This window comes from Rhinatrema bivittatum, chromosome 3 (genome assembly GCF_901001135.1).
Source record: "Rhinatrema bivittatum chromosome 3, aRhiBiv1.1, whole genome shotgun sequence".
Taxonomy (NCBI): domain Eukaryota; kingdom Metazoa; phylum Chordata; class Amphibia; order Gymnophiona; family Rhinatrematidae; genus Rhinatrema; species Rhinatrema bivittatum.
The window spans coordinates 517,041,522-517,060,279 of NC_042617.1; the positions used below are offsets into that span (position 1 = coordinate 517,041,522).

Consider the following 18,758-nt stretch of genomic DNA (forward strand, 5'->3'; position numbering starts at 1 on the left):
CATACATAGAATTTATTAATAAACCATATCATTAAAATAAACTAAATAATCCAATAAGAAACAAACAGAAATAGTAATAAAATAAAAGTAAATGAAACTAAAAACAATACTGGCTAAATAAAATGGGGCAAGGAGTTGATAGAGAAAATGAGGATGAAAAATAATTCTATACAAGATTTGTGTAATTAAGAGTCAGACAAATCAGAGGAAGCAGATTTGAAAAGGTGTGTTTTAACTGCTTTTTAAAAATTCTTTGGTATCAGTAATGAGCCGGATGTGAGCAGGAAGAGTGTTCCAGATGCTAGGGCCTGCAATAGAAAATGATCTTTCACAGGTAATAACAAGTCTGGTGGATTTTGGTGGTCTGATCTTTATAATGGGACAATGTTTGCTGTGTGGAAAATAACTCAGGATTGTTCTAGTGATTTTGCTAGTGGCTCACCTGTGTTATCTTGGATCACAAAATATAGGTCAAGTGTAAGTTCTGATGCCTATCTTGCTAATTGCCATATCAGTTGAAAACCACATGAGCTCAGTCCATAATTTGCAAACCAGTAGAATTTTTTAATGTCTATCCCCAGTTTTCATGCTATTTTAATTCTGTATAAAATGCAGGATGAGGACATGATAGTGGGTAGTCTAGCCACATAAGGTTTGGAGGTTTATACAAGTTCACTACAATATTGTTCCCAATTTAATTACCGCCAACACTCTTCTGTTAACAGAAAGACACTTTAATCACTTCAGTATTTCCCAATCCATTCTGTATGTATATAGCCACTCTATATTTTGGGTGGTCAATAGCAGCAACTATGCTATAGTCCTGTATTTTATGTCTTGAAGCTTTAGTATGGAAATCTGCAATTGGGAGAGAGACAATCTTATTATTGTGCCCCTGTTAAGTGTTCTTAATGTTATTCATTATATCATCAACATATTAATGTCATCAAATGGTAGAACAGTCAAATTAATTATCCTCTTCAGAGACCAAAAGTAATGGCCCAACTTTCCACAATTGTCAATTGATTATAGAAAAAATGGCAAGGGAAAAATGTAATTTCCTTTCTGAACGTGTGAGATCATAAAATAGTTTTGTAAGTTAACACATAAATATGACTGAACAATGTGTGTGTTGTTCCCTTTCAGGATCAGCTGTCTGTCCCCTTGAGTACTGTTAATGTACAACAGAGAGGTAATTGTATGCTTCTTAACATAATGTTCAAGATTTCTGAGATATAAGACATTCTATTTGAAATTCAGAGTTAGCCAAACAAGTTATTTGGCTAAATCTGGATCTACGTCAGCCAACACAATGCTGAATACTACTGGGAGTACTATGATTGTACTGCTCTTCCGGTAGCTGGTAGTGGTTTTCAGTGGTGCTGGGTGGGACAGAAAGGTTCAGTTTGGGATTGTAGGTGGTGGGGACAGCTGAGGTTGGATATTAGGAGGGGACCTGGAGGCCACATTTATTTTTGACATTTATTTATTTATTTTTTTAAATCGTTTTGTGGGCTTTAGGGTAGGAGGAAGGGGTTTGGGTGTTATGGCCCACATTAGTTTTAGTCCTTTAGCAGGGTGGGGGATCAGGTCTATGGGCCAGCAGGGATTTAAAAAAAAAAAAAAAAAGCCTTTTCCATTTCATTCTGCTACACCAATCCAGCTGATACAAATGGGATATGTCTACCTACCAGCAGATGGGAAACAGAGAAAAAGATTTCCTGAATGACTTCATTGCCACTATATAGAGGTGGGTACAGTACAGGAAGAACAACTCAGTATTTCTTAGCATAAGGAGAGATGGTTCCAGAAAAAGTGGGTTATGCACCTCTACCAGCAGATGGAGACAGAGCAAAGCTGACATCACGATATAGATATATATAGATATATAGATATATATATATATATGTAAGTACACACCAGCTGAAAACCGGCTACCGGATGAAGACACTCATCTGAGGACTCCAAAGATATCTACCATCTGCTGGAGATAGAGAATACTGGCAGAGTGCAGATGGATACATTCTCCATCTCCAGCAGATGGTAGATGTGCATCTCCCTATTGAGGATTGCCTAAAGATTTCAAAAGGAGGAAAAGAGATTTGCCCTGTGGTGATATCCATGGTTCTTCCCTCAGATGAGAATTCCTGAGGTGATATCTTTGGATTCCTCAGATGAGTGTCTTCATCCGGTAGCTGGTTTTCAGCTGGTGTGAACTTAGCTGTAAAAAAAAAAAAAAAAAGCTGAAAGGCAAGTGAGTGAAGGGAGCAAAGTGTGGCAGTGAAGGCCTTGCCCTCTCCCCTCGCAGTTGGAGACTGACCTTATATTCAACTGGGACGGGCTGAGCTCAGGTAAAGAGTAATTAAAAAAAAAAAAAGAGGAGGAGTTAGGCAGTGATTCCTCTCCTCTCCGATCTCTGTGCTCAGAACGTAGATCCAACGTTCGTTCTTGCCTCCGAGGGAACTTAGGGGATGTGGGCAACTTGGCAGGGTGAGCAGCCTTTTGGCTAGACCCCACTCTCAGGCTTGTCTTGTTTGCTGCGTGGTAGGCCACAGCGATATCTTCACGCATTAATTCCCACGCTTATGGCTGCCCTCTTTAGTACGTCGGTTCATGCTTGTGCATCCAGGTTGGGCACCTATTTGGGTGCATAGGGGCACAGTGTTGGGCACCTAAATTTTGGGCGCCTATTTTTTGCAGCAAGGACAGAGCTAGATGCACTGTTATCAGACACTTGTTAGAGCGTACTGATAGCCTGGTGGTGCCCATAGCAAAGAAGCATAAGCATCTTATCCTTTGTGCTACTTGTCATATTCGGACATCCCAGCCTGGCATTCCCTTTAGCTTGTGTCAGCGCTGTTTGGAGGCTCTCGGAGAATGCCTGAGTCTGATTTTACTAAGCCCGGCACTTCCAGCCTATTGCGGGAATGGAAAAAGAGCTGCCAGAGGTGTAGCCAGATTTTGGGGCTCCCCTGACTGGTTCGTTAGCGGGGGAAGGTAGTTCAGTAGGCACAGGACATGATTGGTTATGGCATGAATACCTCTGTCCTTTCCTGGGTAAAATTTTTTCAAGGACTGCAGTCTTTTCTTCAGGCATAGTCCAACAGGTCAGGATCGCAGGCTGTAGATCCCTGCACACCTGGTGTTTTGGGTAAGCGTACTCAGAGTCTAGCGTCTGAGTACGTCTAGATCTGCTGCGGGTATCTCCCGATAGGGACCTGGATGGCACGGATGATGAAGTTGATCCTTATTCTCTGGAGGATGGGGAAATTCCTCTGAGATTAGAGTTGTATAGAACTATGTTGCATTTCTTTCGTAGAGTTTTTATCGGTTCTGATGTTGGGAGTATCAGGAGATGAATCCATGTCTGAGCCAAAGAAAGATCCCATTTTGATTTCTTTTCGCAAAGCCTCATGTTTCTTCCTTTTATGGAGTCCATTCAAGAATTGATTGATCTTGAATGGGGCACCCCGGAAGCTGATTTTAAAGGGGAACAAGCCTTGGAAGGACTGTACCCCCTGGATCCAGCTACAAAAGAGCAATTGTGCTTTCCGAAAGTGGATGCGCTTGTATGTGCCATTATCCAAGTGAATGACTATCCCTGTAGAAGGAGGAGCGGCCTTGAAGGATGCACAAGATAGGAGAATCTAGGCTATCCTTAAGCAGACCTTTGAAGCAGTGGCAATGAATTTGCAGATAGCCTCTTGTTGTTCCCGGTGGCTCGCTGTTTACTTCTCTTTCAGGAGATCAATGAATCTGGGGTGAAATCTAACCTGATAAAATTGCCATTTAAAGGCTTACTCTTGTTTGGGAGTGAAGTGGAAAAAAATGGCCGGTAAGTGGGGCGAGTCCCAGGTTCCTCAGTTACCAGAGGATAATAAACAGATGCCACAATCCTTCAGCACGAGAGGTCATGCTGGGGGTTCAAACGTTTTCGACCCTACAGAGGAGCAGCCTTTCAGAGGACTCGATCTTTGGGTAGGTCTTAATCTTTTCATCCCAGGCTCGGGTAGTGGAACCCCTCGAGCCTCCCAATGATGATGTGTTGACCCACTCCTGGAACAGGAGATAGGGGGTCACCTCTCTTTTATCAGAGGTGGGTCGAGATCACGTCAGACCAGTAGACTCTAGAGATAAGAGATGGCTATATGCTGGAGTTTCACAGTGTTCCTTGGGACGTTTTCATGATATCTCCCTGTAACTCTCTACAGAAAAGATAGACAGTGGAGTGTACGTTGTCAAGGCTCCTCAGCCTGTGGGCTGTGGTTCCAGTGCCCATGTCTCAAGAAAATATGGACAGATATTGAATTTTTCATTGTGCCCAAGAAGGATGGCTCTTTTTGCTCCATCCTAGCTCGCAAGGGGTTCAACCTTTATTTGCGGGTGACTCGTTTTCGCATGGAAACCTTGCACCCAGTGATAATGGCAGTACAGTCAGAGTTTTTGATGTCCTTGGACTTGTCAGATGCATACCTTCATATTCCCATCTGTCTAGAGCATCAATAATTTCTGTGTTTTGCGGTTTTGGGGTGTCGTCATCAGTTTGGGGCATTACCTTTTGGTTTGGCCACCATGCCCAGAACGTTTTCCAAGGTTATGATGTGGTCGCGGCAGAATTAAGAAAGGATTGGATTCTGGTACACCCATGTACTTAGACGACTGGCTAATTCAGGCCAAGAGTTGGGAGGAGAGCCTTCGTGTCTCACACAAGGTGATCTCCTTGTTGCAGGAGTTAGGTTGGATAGTGAACCTGGCCAAGGGCAATCTTCAACCATCACAGTCATGAAGCAGGGTAGGGTGTTGCTGCTAGAGGGCCGTATCCAGATGCTGATGGTGCAGGTGCATGTATTGACGAACACAATACACCTGACAGTGTGGACTTATCTACAGGTACTCGAATTGATGGCGGCATTCCTAGAGGTGGTGCTGTGGGTGAGGGTGCATATGCAACCCCTTCAACATACTCTGCTGTCTCGTTGAAGCCCCCAGTGTCAGGTCTATTCGATTTGGGTTCACCTTCCGATGGAGATCGGCAGACACCTACAGTGGTAGTTATAAGTGGATCATCTAAGAAAGGGGATTTCCTTGAGGTCACCGGACTGGCTAGTACTCATGCCAGATGCAAGCTTCTGGGGTTGGGGAGCTCAGCAGTTGCAAGGGCGCTGGAATACAAAAATCTTTCTGAAACATCAACCGGCTGGAAACCCATGCCATTCGGTTGGCATGCTTGTGATTTGGCAACCGATTGCAGGGTTGAGCAGTCCGGATAATGTCAGACAATGTGACGACAGTAGCTTACATCAGTCGGCGGGGAGGAACTGAGAGCCAGCAAGTGTCGCAGGAAATAGCCCAGTTTATGGAATGGGCAGAAGTGCATCTTCAGGAGATCTCAGCCTCACACATTGCAGGAAAAGACAATGTAAGAGCAGACTTTCTCAGCAGACAGAGTCTGGATCCAAGACAAAGGAAATTGTCAAATGAGGCTTTCCAGCTTGTAGTGGATTGCTGGGGCCTTCCATTTCTGGACCTGCTGTTCTTGCAATGCAAAGGTTCTTCGCGTCAGTCACAGGAGAGAATCAAAGTCCCTGGGCATAGATGCCCTCACGCAGGAATAGCTGGAGGGCAAGCTGCTGTATGCTTTTCCTCCATGGCCCATGTTGGGCAGAATGATTCAGAAGATCAAGAGTCAAGGGGGATGGTGCACTAGTGGTACCAGATTGGCCCAGGAGGCGGTGATATTTAGATTTGCAAAGGCTCTTGGAGTCTCCCCTTCAGTTTCTAGCTCACACGGATCTGCTATGCAAGGGCCTGTTCTTCACGAAGATCCAACTCAATTTTGTCTTACTGTATGTCCCTTGAGAGGGCTTGGTTGCTGAAGTGCGAATATTCTACTGTGGTGATTGCCACCTTGCTATGAGCGAGAAAGTTCTCTACTTCTTTAGCCTATGTGCGGGTTTGGCGAGTGTTTGAGGCTTGGTGTGAAGATTGAAGGGTTCTTCCTCAATCAGTTAAGATCCTGCTCATTTTGGAATTTTTGCAGGATGGATTGAGTAAATGGTTGGCCCTTAATTCATTAAAGGTACAGGTGGCGGCTCTTGCCTGTTTCTGAGGTCAGGTGAATGGTGGACCCTTGACGGCTCATCCAGTTGTGGCTCATTTCTTGAAAGGAGTGAAGCATCTTCGTTGTCCTTTTTGGTTAACGGTGCCCTTGTGGAGTCTTTAGTTTTGGATTTTTTGGCGAGCGCTACTTTTTGACCGATGCGTAGCCTTTCCTTGAGGTTACTGACCTTGAAAAAGGTGCTTCTTGTGGCAATTCCCTCTGCTAATAGAGTATCCGAACTGCAGGCCTTGTCTTGCCAGAAGCCATTTCTACGAGTGACTCTGGGGGCGATACAGCTGTGTACTATACCTTCCTTTTTGCCAAAAGTAGTCTCTGATTTTCACTTGAATCAGTCCATTTCCCTGCTGTCTCTGGACAGGGAAAGAGATGCGGAGGAATATCACCTGTTATGGTCCTTGGGTATCAAGAGGCATATCTTGATGTATTTGGAGGTTACTAAACCTCTCAGGAAGTCATATCGACTGTTTGTTTTCCACATTGGAAGTAAACAGGGCGAGCCAGCATCACGGGCTACAATAGCCTACTGGATTAAGGAGGTAGTTATGGTTGCGTATGTGGATGCTGAGCAGCTGTTGCCTAGTCAGGTTAGGGCTCATTCCACTAGGACTCAGGCAATATCATGGGCAGAAGTTAGATTGTTGTCTCCCATCGACATTTGCCAAGCTGCTACATGTTCCTCATTGCACACCTTTTCCAAGTGGTAATGCCTGGATGTGCAGGCCTGGGAGGGCACAACCTTTGCATGTGCGGTGTTGATCAAATCGTGGGCAGCCTCCCACCCTGTTCAGGAGTAGCTTTGGTATATCCCACTGGTTCTGGATCCACCTATCCGTATGCTAAGAGAGGAGAAATTACTACTTACCTGATAATTTCCTTTTCTTTAAGAACAGGTGGATCCACCTTCCTGCCCTTGGCTGCTGGCGGGTTATGCGATTGTCCTCCTGGGTGGCTGTGTGTTTCAAGGAATACTGATTAGTCTATGGACAGGAGTAACACTTATGTTATTACACTGTTTGTCTGAGTCAGTGTTATATTGTTGGCTGAGTGCTGGAATGGTTATCTGTTGATAATCAAGTTTTGTTAGTTTGTCCACAGTTGGCTTTTGCAGAGATTACTGGTAGACTGATGTCACTGCAGGTGTATATATACTGTGATGTCAGCTTTGCTCCATCTCCATCTACTGATAGAGGTGCATGACCCATTTGTTCTGTCCTTATTAAAGAAAAGGAAATTATCAGGTAAGTAGTAATATTTCCTTTCTTTGCCACTAGCAGATGGTAGGACTAGTAGTGCAGGAGGCTTTCTTCAGGCACTGTTCGAAACTTAGAGCCAGGTCTCTGTTACTCTGAGGAGAGCAAGCCCACTGACAGGGTTTCCAATACCAGAGGAGGCTGGGTTGAGGACATAGGAGGGGGGAATTATTTCTTTTTCTTCAGCTTCCTTGGCAGTTTAAATTAAAAAAAAATCAAAATAACTCAGATTTTTTTTTTTTTTTGCTATAGGTTCCTCAGACTGCCTCCTCACCCCCGACCCCCTCTTCTTTGTCTGCTCCATAGCTGGTCTTTACCAATTTTTTTTTTTTTTTAATTAATGAGAAGCAGAAAGGAACAGTCCTGTTCTGGTGCAGGGCTTAGGAAAGCAAAAGTGTCTTCTGCAATGGGGGACTTTCCTTGGGGACTAAGTCCTCTGGAGGGTATTTTTTGAGCAGTTTCCAAAGCTCTCTTTCTGCATGGCCTTGGGGGAGAGGTGCTGAGCTTGCTCATGATTAAGCCTGAGCATGGCTGTCACTGCGAAGCCTGTAGTTGCAGGTGCTTTGCTTCTGCCACTTAGCCACTCTGTATGGCTTGTTTCCAAGCAGGAGAGATGCCTTCTAAGGCCTTAGGGAGGTCGACTGCAGCCTCTCCCACTGCACAGGACGGTTCCTTTTCTGTCCCACATTTGCTGCATGCCATTTCACCATATTTGGCAGGTCCGGCCACCATTTTGGAGTCTTCCCTGTCGCATTTTCTTCTCTGCAGACCCCCCTTCTGATGCTGTGGGGAGGTCTCATTTATGGCCCTTGTGTGGGATTTCCTGCATTGGGCTACTCCTGGCCTGGGGATGGGAGATTTTCTCCTGATTTCTTCTGCTTCCTGATCCAGACTTTCTGAACACAGAAGCCTGGGAGCAGTGGTAGGCTGTCTGTAAATTTGGAATCTCCCTCTCAGATGCAGCCCAAAGTCCAGATCCCTACTAAGAAATCCAGGAGAGCAGCGGGCTGTGCTGGAGAAACCTTTAAGTTCTGCTAGACTTGCCAAGTTGCATCTCAGTGGAGGAAGGGGAGTTTCCTTCAGTCAGGAAGAGTTTTGCCTAATCTATTCTTTTTATAAAAAGAAGATTACAGTGCTTATTGCTTCATTATGAAAGGTATGCGCAGATCCTCTATAGCCTTTCCTCTTCTCTTTGAAGAGAAGGTTATGGAGTTGTCAGTTCAGGAGGCCCCTGAGATTGGACTCTAGGGAGATGCCTTCCTCGAGGCATTTCACCACTTATTTTTCATTGACTCAGTGGATGCACTTGTTGCAACTCTGACCAGATGAACCAAGATCCCAGTGGAAGGCGATGCTGCCCTGAAAGATCCTTAGGACAGAAAGTTTGTGATACTATTGGGGCATAATTTCTCTTCAGCAGTCCTGCTTGTTCAGATTTTTATTTATAATGGTTTAGTGGCACATACTCTCTTGCACTGCATTCAGCAGCTTCCAGAGACCAGAGAGTGCTGTTGCTTTCTTGGTTGATGCTCTGAATGATTTGCTCCAGATTTCCCCTAAGACTGTGGCTTCTAGGCCAGGAGACTCTCTATGTAGCTGGGCAGCAGATTGGTGCCCAATCTCCTTTGAGAAAGCTCCCCTTTAAAGGGATGCTTCTTTTGGGACAAACTTGAGCTCTTGGTTAAGAATCTCAAGCATCCAGAAACGCAACTTCTTCCTGGGGACAGAGGTCCCTGTTTTTACTGCCCTGATAGAGGCGCAGTCCGTTTCAAGATTCAAGATACTATCGGCCTGGCAGGTAATCTTCTTTTTCTTTTTTTTTTTTTCAAGACTAGAGGTAAGTGACAGTCCTTTCATGGCTCCAAAAGACTAGAACCTGAGGTGTTCAGAGCCTCTGTATCAGAGATGCTCCATAATGAGGCACAATAGGTTCACTCTCTGCTGCTTGGAGGTAGGTAGTTGCTTACAACAGTATTAGGAGTGGACCCAAATAACTTTAGGCCAGTGGGGGATGCTTTGGTCATCATAGGTTTGGTAGTTCAGGTTATTCATTCTGAGCTTCAGCTGCTGCGAGTAGTGGTATGGTTCCTCTTATCAAGCAAGACTCAACTTATTGTGTGGCTCCCTAAAAATGGTGAATCTCATGGGCCTATTCTTGCCCTCAAAAGGTGTGAATGCCAGCTTACATGACTTTCTCTTTAGATTGGATACTTTTCATTCTGTGCTGGTGGAGGGTAGGCAAGGTGTGAGTATCTCTCCTTTCTAGACCCTTGAAAGTATATTTGCATTCCCATCCATTTGGAAAATCAGAGATGCCTTTAACTTCATTTCAGAGCACCCTCTCCCTCTCATCTACCCACAGTAGTTCCTCAAGGGTTCTCTAAGGTCATGCTGGTGGTAGCTTTCTTGAAAAAGGAAGGCATACTGGTTCAATCTTTTTTGGGCAATTGGTTGTTCCCTGTACGTACCAGGATCAGTCCAGACCATGGGTTATGTCCCCCTTCCAGCAGATGGTCAGAGCAAAAACTGAGAGGGCGGTTCCTCATGACTGGTGCGCCCTCTGTTAACCTTCAGTATTTCTCTGACTCCAGCAGATTTGGGTTGCACCTTTTGGTTCTCCCATTTTCTTTCTGTGAGAATAGTTTTTGTTGATTTATTTCTCCTGTTTTCTTGTTAACACTTTTTACCTGGATGTATCTTATTAAAAAGGCAAAGGCTTTTCATTGTAGCTTTGCTATACTTTCTATGGGCAGTCCTGCTGCAGGCTTGCAGGCAGAGCTTTCATTCAGTGAGAGACCTGTCATCTTTTTTTCTTTATTGCTGTATCGTTTTGGGATACGTTTGTTAACTTTCCTTTTACTGGGCTGTCATTTGCTGCCTTTAGGGGTGAAGTTGGTGGTCCAACCTCTCCCCCTCGATATCGACCCGCTGCCCGGAGATGTCGTTTCCTCAGGGCAGCCCCTAAGCTTCAGAGACGCGACATCTCTCTGGCTTGGGAAAAAAAAAAACATGGAATGGGTCGTTAAAGTTAGGCAGGCAGCGCAGGACTTTGATTTCTTTCCTGCTATCAAAGGTTTTCAGAGGTCTGGATTCCAAATCCTTCTTTATTTGCCTCCATGCCGCGGCTGACACGATGCAGTGCCTGCGGGGAGCCCGGATCGCGGCTCTCCTGGGAAGGCCTGTGTGCTCGGTGCCTCCCCAGCGGGTGCCTCCCCAGCGGGTCACATAATTAAGCTCTGAAATTCATTGCCAGAGGAGGATGTGGTGAAAGATGTTAATGTAACTACATTTAAAAAAGATTTGGAAAGTTCCTGGAGGAAAAGTCCATAAACCACTATTAAGGTAAAATTGCAGAAATCCACTGTTTATCCCTGGGATAAGCAGCTTGGAAACTATCTACCCCTTGGGATCCTGCAAGGTACTTGTGACCTGGGTTGGCCACTGTTGAAAACAGGATACTGGGAAGATGGACTTTTGGTCTGACCTAGTATGGCAAATCTTATGTTCTTATCTGACTAATAATGATTTATGAAATTTTCTGAATCACAAGACTGCCTCAAATGAGTCAAATTAGGGATGCTCATAACAGAGCTAAACATCATCATTAGTTTTGGTCTGTACAAGTGATCATCATTTTAATCATTTGTCCCATAAAAGCTTGATAGAAATGTCTTATCTGTAAATGTTTAAATTTTATACAAATTATTTTCATGAAAAGTACATAACTATTTGGCTGACGGCGTTTTTTACATCTCCCAATAATTGTTAAAATCATCAATAACAAGTCCTTATAGAAACATCAAAACATAGAAATGACGGCAGAAAAGGACCAAATAGTCCATCTAGTCTGCCCAGCAAGCTTATGGTAGCACCAGCCACGCCATATAAGTCTCCTCCATAAAGGTATCTTCAGCGGATGTCAACTGCCGTGCCGTACAAGTTACCCCCATACTTAAGTTTCCCAAACGGGCTGCAGTCTGAGTCCAATTCCCTGTTATCTCTTGCCGGTGAAGCAGAGAGCAGTGTTGGAGTTACATCACAAGTATAAGGCTTATTGGTTAAGGGCAGCAATAGCCGCATCAGCAAGTTACCCCCATTCTTATTTGTTTTCCCAGACTGTAAAATGCATGTCCTTGTTGATTGCTGTCCAAAACTAATTACCCTTTTCCTCTTTTCCCTCTGCCATTAAAGCAGAGACAAATAATGAGTTGCAACACAGTATGAAGGCTTGTTGGTTAAGGGTAGTAACCGCCACACCAGCAAGTTACCCCCATGTGCTCTTTTCCTCATTTCCATCCCCTAGCTTTTAGGAATCCACAGTGTTTATCCCATACCCCTTTGTAATCTTTCACTGTTTTTGTAACATATAACATAATAATGACTGCAGAAAAAGACCAAAATGGTCCATCTAGTCTGCCCAGAAAGCTTCCCAAGGTAGTAACTACAGGTTTACCCCCATGGGGGTAACCTGCCATTCGTGCAGGTTACCCCCATTATCACCAACTCCTCCAGAAGGACATTCCAGGCATCCGCAACCCTCTCCATGAAGAAATATTTCCTGATGTTGGTTCTGAGTCGTCCGCCCTGGATTTTCATTTCATGACACCTAATTCTACTGATTTCTTTCTACGCTTCTAGAAACTAATAATATTAGTGCTGATGTCACCAAACTAGTCCTGATCGCATGGAATACCACTTATTCTCAGCATTCATGCTTAAAGGTGTTGACTGAAATGTAAAAATCCAGTTCTGTTCCCTTTAATTTAAAAATGCTTATCACCTCATTGAAAAATAGGAACAATAATTGAGCATATTCTCTCTATCTTTCTCTTCCCAGGAGGATTGCTTGTTGGGTTACCAGAAGATGTCTCTCGAAGTTCACTTTTAGGGGAAACAGAGCTTCAGTATTATATCCAGCAATTTAAAAAGTCTGGTTTCAGGTAAAATTCAAATACAGAATTAATTGAATTTTATTATTGAAAATTTGTGGGATCTCTGGGTTTATTTATTAAATAAAGGCAAACTACTATATGACGTAATTATCTAGGAATCAGTTGCCTTCATTATGATAGTTTAGTTTTAAAAAATTCAAATTTAAGAATTCATCACATATTGATATGGCATCACAGCATTGTAGTTTTCTCATAATCTAACTCCTGAAAGTAGTAGATAATCAATAACTTAAATACAAGCTGGCTTCCTGGAGTTTTAAGTGACTTATAGGTTAGGAAAACAAACTTTTTTTCATAACTAATAGCAGTATACTGAGTGTTTACATTATATAAATACTGGCTTCAATGAACATTTACTACAAAAACCTCTGAGACACCAACTTATGCATAGAATCCAAACATTTAGTAAGAAGAGCCGGAAATTGTTGATTATCAAGCTGGAGTGGAAAGAAAATTTGAATATCATCTGCATAGATCCGATATTTCAATGCTAAGAATTCCAAAACTTTGCTCAAAGGATGCAAGAAGATATTGTACAAAACCAAGGATAAAACAAGGGAAAAATCATGGAAAACTACAGTAAAGAATAAAATCACAGAACATTTACATAGACATGATTTAATGGGACACAGCATGGATTTACCTAAGGAATGTCTTGCCTCACAAATCTACATTTTTTTTGAAGGGTGAATAAGCATGTGTATAAAAGTGAACTGGTAGATGTGGTGCATTTGACTTATCAGAAGACATTTGACAAAATCCCTCATGAGAGGTTTCGAAGAAAACTAAAAAGTCATGGGATAGAATGAGATGTCCTTTTGTGGATTGCAAACTGGTTAAAAAACAGGAAACAAACTAGGATTAAATGGTCAGTTTCACAGTGGGAAAAAGGTAAACAGAGTGCCTCAGGGATCTGTACTTGGGGCAGGGCTTTTTAGTATATTTATAAATGATCTGAAGAGGAACAAGTGAATTGATCAGATTTGCAGATGACACAAAATTATTCAGAGTAGCTAAATAGCACGTGGATTGTGATAAATTATAGGAGGAACTTGCGAGACTGGCAGATTGGGTGTCCGCATGATAGATGAAACTTAATGTGGACAAGTGCAAGGTGATGCATATAGGGAAAAATATCCCATGCTGTAGTTCCACGATGTTAGGTTCCATTTTAGGACTTACCACCCAGGAAAAAGATCTGGGCATTATAGTTGAAATTACATTGAAATCATTGGCTCAGTGTGCTCCAGCAGTCAAAAAAGCAAACAGTGTTTCCTAGCATGTAGCAGATGGACTCAGGACCAGTGGGTATAGTGTACTCCTGATATCAGTTGGAGACTGATCAGATTTCAATCTGACGTCAGCCCCTAGTACATATACCCCTCCAGGAAGTGCAGCTCTTCAGTATTTTCCATCTCCATAGCAGTTAGGGACTATCTGCACGCTCTCACAGCGTTAGAACCAACTCAAAGTAGAAACCCCAAAATTTGAAGAAAACCTACCTCTGAAGACGAGCCCCGCTCTCCTGCGGGGATACCTTTGGGTCCCTTCCCGAGGTGATTTCCGTGGTCTCTCGGAGGTAAGCCTCGGTCCAACGGCCGAATCGCGGCGAGGGCCTAGCCCCCGATCCCGGGCGCGGCTGTGAGGCAGCGGGTGCACCCTCGAGCGCGGCAGTGAAGGTATTTTGACCTCTCCCCCCGAAGCCAGAGACCACCCGGAACGAAACCGAGAAGCGCCGAAGACAAGGTAAGGTAGAGATCCTCGGCGTTGACTCCGGTCTCAGAGATTCGAGGAGTCGCACAGGTCGCCGGCCGGGACTAGTGCCACTGGGTTGATCCGCCCTAGCAGGGCCAGGCCCCGGTTAGTTTAAAGTGTCTACCCACATGGAGACCCTCCGAGGTGGTCGCCGTCGCCATCTTGGCCCTATTTGCCGCTCCATTCGTCGGCTCGTCCCGAGCGCGCAAGTCTAGCTAGGCGCACAAATTACATGTGCGCATAAAGTTACATGCACATAATCATTGTACGCATAAAGTTACATGCACAAGGGCCGTGCGCATGTTATACACCCGCCGCACGCCTACCGGGCTGCGCGCACAACCCACACACATATCTTAGACGCGCCGGATCACATCAGGGGTTACGCGCCAATAACCATGGCACCACTGGAAACAGAGATGAAGGCTCAAGGCCTTTTCCCAGCTTGCCATATCAGAGCTGCACAAAGCGAGGAGGCCAACTCGCTGTGCACTCAGTGCGAGGAGGCCCTGGGTTATCCAGCCCAGGGCCAGTCCCACCCAGGGCCGAGTAATAGTTCCTCGGTGGGTACCCCAGACCTAGCGGGACACCCCTGCAGACGGGGACCCCCAGGGACCCTGCGCCGCTTGGCTTGGATCCAGCGTTTATCTCATGGCTGGAGTTCTTTAAAGGGCTACATACCTTTGTTCACATGCAAACGGAACCTCTGGCTGATCAGCCACATTTGCTGCCAGAAGACCTGTATGGCCCAGGCCCCTCGAGGCCTAGACAAAGGTTTCCACCGCCCAGAAGCCCCACCTATGAGGACACGGACTACTCTGAAGAGGAAGCAGAGCCCCTAGAAGAGGGGGAGCTTCCCCTGGGAACAGAGCCTCACCGAACCATGAAACGCTTCTTCACCAAGGACGAGCTTCCTGACCTGGTCACTCACAGCCTAAAGGAGCTCGCTTTCCCAGGCCCAGGTTCTTCGGGGGAGTCTAAGTCGAATCCCCTCTAGAGGGCCTCTGCCAGACCTCTCACCATTTCCCTCTGTTACAAGCCGTCCAGCAACTAATTGGCCTGGAATGGAGTGCTCCAGAGTCCTCATTCAAAGGAGGATTTATGTATTTATTTTATTTATTTAGGTTCTTTTAATATACCGATGCTCAAGACAGGTCTTATCGTACCGGTTTACAAAAAACAAGGGGAAACCAATAAACATAGGAAGCGAAAAAAAAAAAAAAGTTACATTAAAACAAGGAGATCAAACCTGGCTTTTGAAGAGTGAGAAAGATTAACAATTTCTATTCTAAATGTATAGAAGAGACTATCAGCAGGGAGCAGTTGCTTTGCTGATGAACTTAAATACATATATACATTGCAATGTTAATATACAGGGCGGTTCTAGAATAACGGATACTTAATGTAGATGTAGGAGGATATCTACCGGGGGATAGAGGATGAGCTATGGCAGCCATGTACCCCCTGGACCCGGCAGCCAAAGACCTCCTGACATGCCCAAAAGTTGATGCCATGGTCTGCGTGGTCTCAAAGCACACTACTATCCCTGTGGAGGAAGGAGCAGCGTCAAAGATGCACATGACCGGCGCCTGGAATCCATCCTTAAACAGTCTTTTGACGTAGCCGCTATGTCCCTACAAATAGCGGCCTGCTGCACTGTTGTGACTCGTGCCTGCTTATCTCAGACCAGGAGCAACACCCCTGGAGAAGTCATGGAACCAGCAGTATCATTCCTTATGGACACTGCTTCCGATCTGGTGCGCATTGAGGCCAGAGGAGTGTAATCTGCGGTGGCTGCCAGGAGACAACTCTGGCTCCGAAGCTGGTCAGCCGACGCATCTTCCAAAACTCGCTTCACAAGGATGCCCTTGAAAGGATCCCTCCTGTTCAGCAGCGAGCTAGAGAAGCTGGCCGACAAATGGGGCGAGTCCCCATTGCCGTGCCTAACTGAGGACAGGACTAAGAGAAACCAGCGACCCTTCCCCTGATCCTCCAGGGGCAGGAGCTCTCAGCGCTTCAATCCATACAGAAACAGCTATCAAGCACCCAGACCTACGGGCAGGAACCAACAAGAGGGGAACCAGTTCGGGTGCAGGCCCCAGCCATACCCCATAATGAGATTCAGCCGACCCATCCAAGGGACGAAGTAATAGAGGGCAGACTAGCCCTATTCTACCACAGATGGGTCGAGATAACTTCGGACAAGTGGGTCCTAGCCATTATTCGGGAGGGGTACTACCTGGGTTTCCTGCGAACCCCTCCGGACAAGTTCGTGGAATTCCCCTGCCACGACCTCTCCAAGAGGGCGGCAGTGGAAGCTACACTGACCAGACTACTGGCCCTCGAGGCCATCACCCCAGTACCTCCACAAGAAATAAATACTAGGCATTATTCAATTTATTTTATCGTCCCCATGAAAGAGGGGACTTTCAGGCCCATCCTGGACCTCAAGTCAGTCAACCACCACCTAAGGATTCCCTGCTTCCGCATGGAAACCCTACGCTCCATAATAAGGGCGATACAACCGGGAGAGTTTCTCACATCCCTGGATGTATCGGAGGCCTACCCACACATCCCAATTCATCAGGAACACCAGCGCCATCTATGCTTCAAAATCCTGGACCATCACTACCAGTTCCAGGCACTACCCTTCGGGTTAGCCACTGCACCCCGGACGTTCACCAAGATCATGGTGGTGGCGGCAACACTAAGGAAGGAAGGAGTCCTCGTAAAGCCTTACCTAGACGACTGGCTGATCAGGGCAAAATCCCCAGAGGAAAGCCGCCAAGCAACCAACAGAGTCAAAACTCTACTGGAGAGCCTAGGTTGGGTGGTAAACACAAGCAAAAGTTGTCTACAGCCCTCACAGTCTCTAGAATACCTAGGAGTCCGATTCGACACCAAAGAAGACAAGGTCAGCCTGACTCCCACAAGGAGATCAAAACTGTGGAACCGGTTACAATTCCTACTGAGCGAACCTCTGCCTACAACATGGGATTACCTGCAAGTCCTCTGTCTGATGGCATCCACACTAGAAGTAGTGCCATGGGCACGAGCTCACATGAGACCCCTGCAGCGCTCACTCCTATCACGATGGAATCCACGGTCTCAGAATTACGCCATACGTCTCTCACTCCCGGGCAGAGTCCAGACCCAGCTACGATGGTGGCTGCAAGTCAGCCACCTGAGCTGACTTGAGGGATCAAGGCTATCCTCCCCAACCTGGACTCTGCTCACCACAGATGCCAGCCTACAAGGATGGGGAGCACACGGCGAGGAGTTAACCGCCCAAGGGCAATGGAACGCAGAAGAGGCGGGATGGAACATCTACCGCCTAGAAGTGCGGGCAGTCAGACTAGCCTGTCTACGATTCGATCACAGACTCCGAGACAAAGCGGTCAGAGTAATGTCGGACAACGCCACAACAGTGGCCTACATCAACCGGCAGTGGGGGGACCAGAAGCCAGCAGGTGTCTCTGGAAATAGACCCCCTAATGACGTGGGTGGAAGTAAACCTCCAGGAGATCTCGGCCGTCCACATTGCCAGGAAAGACAACATCACGGCAGACTACCTCAGCAGGGAAAGTCTAGACCCAGGAGAATGGAAGCTGTCGTCCACAGTGTTCCAACTGATAGTCAACCGGTAGGGGACACCGGACATGGACCTTCTGGCAAGCTGGTCCAACGCCCAAGTACCCAGGTACTTCAGCCGCAGGCGGGAACTTCAGTCCCAGGGGATCGATGCCCTGGTACAGACCTGGCCACAGGGGACCCTATTATACGCATTCCCGCCGTGGCCCCTATTGGGCGCAATCATTCACAAGATACAACTACACAGGGGACTAGTTCTACTAGTGTCCCCGGACTGGCCAAGAAGACCGTGGTACGCAGACATGAGAAGACTACTGGCAGGGAACCCTCTACCACTGCCTCCACACAGAGACCTGCTCCAAAAAGGACCGATCCTCTACAAGGATCCAGCTCAATTCTCTCTTACGTCCTGGCCATTGAGAGGGCTCGCCTGAGAAAGGGCGGATACTCGGGGGCTGTAATAGACACCCTACTCCGAGCACGCAAGTTCTCCACATCCCTAATGTACATAAGTATTTGGAGAGTATTTGAAGCCTGGTGCGAAGACCACGATATCAAGCCACACTCAAGTAGAATTCCCATGATCCTAGAATTCTTACAGAACGGGCTAGAGAAAGGGCTGTCCCTCAACTCCATCAAGGTACAGGTGGCCGCAATGGCATGCTACGGCTCCAAGAGCGAGGGCGACAGCATAGCTTCTCACCCGGACGTGTCACGCTTCCTGAAAGGAGTCAAGCACATACGCCCACCACTAAAGTGGCCGGTACCTCTTTGGAATCTCAACCTGGTCCTGGATTTCCTAGCAGGAACCTCTTTCAGGCCCCTCAGAGGGCTGTCCCTCTGCCTGTTAACGTTAAAGACAGCATTCCTGCTGGTGGTTTGTTCAGCCTGCCGCATTTCAGAACTACAAGCACTGTCCTGCCGTGAACCGTTCCTCAGGCTCACCCCGGGAGCCATACAGCTACGCACGGTCCCTTCGTTCCTTCCCAAAGTGGTATCACACTTCTACCTTAACCAAACCATCTCACTACCATCGCCGGATGAGCTAAGAATTCGGAAGAAGCTCGAAGTCTACGTCACCTAAACATC

At 46.2% G+C, this 18,758-nt stretch overlaps 1 protein-coding gene across 1 annotated transcript in view; it reads left to right on the plus strand.

Moving 5' to 3' along the window:
* The window catches only part of EPHX2 (epoxide hydrolase 2), a 277,061-nt gene that overhangs the window by 202,873 nt on the left and 55,430 nt on the right, over nucleotides 1-18,758 (plus strand). The window contains exons 14-15 of the mRNA XM_029596221.1: nucleotides 1,147-1,192; nucleotides 12,209-12,311. Coding sequence (XP_029452081.1) covers nucleotides 1,147-1,192; nucleotides 12,209-12,311 — 149 coding nt within the window. The remainder of the gene's footprint in view (nucleotides 1-1,146; nucleotides 1,193-12,208; nucleotides 12,312-18,758) is intronic.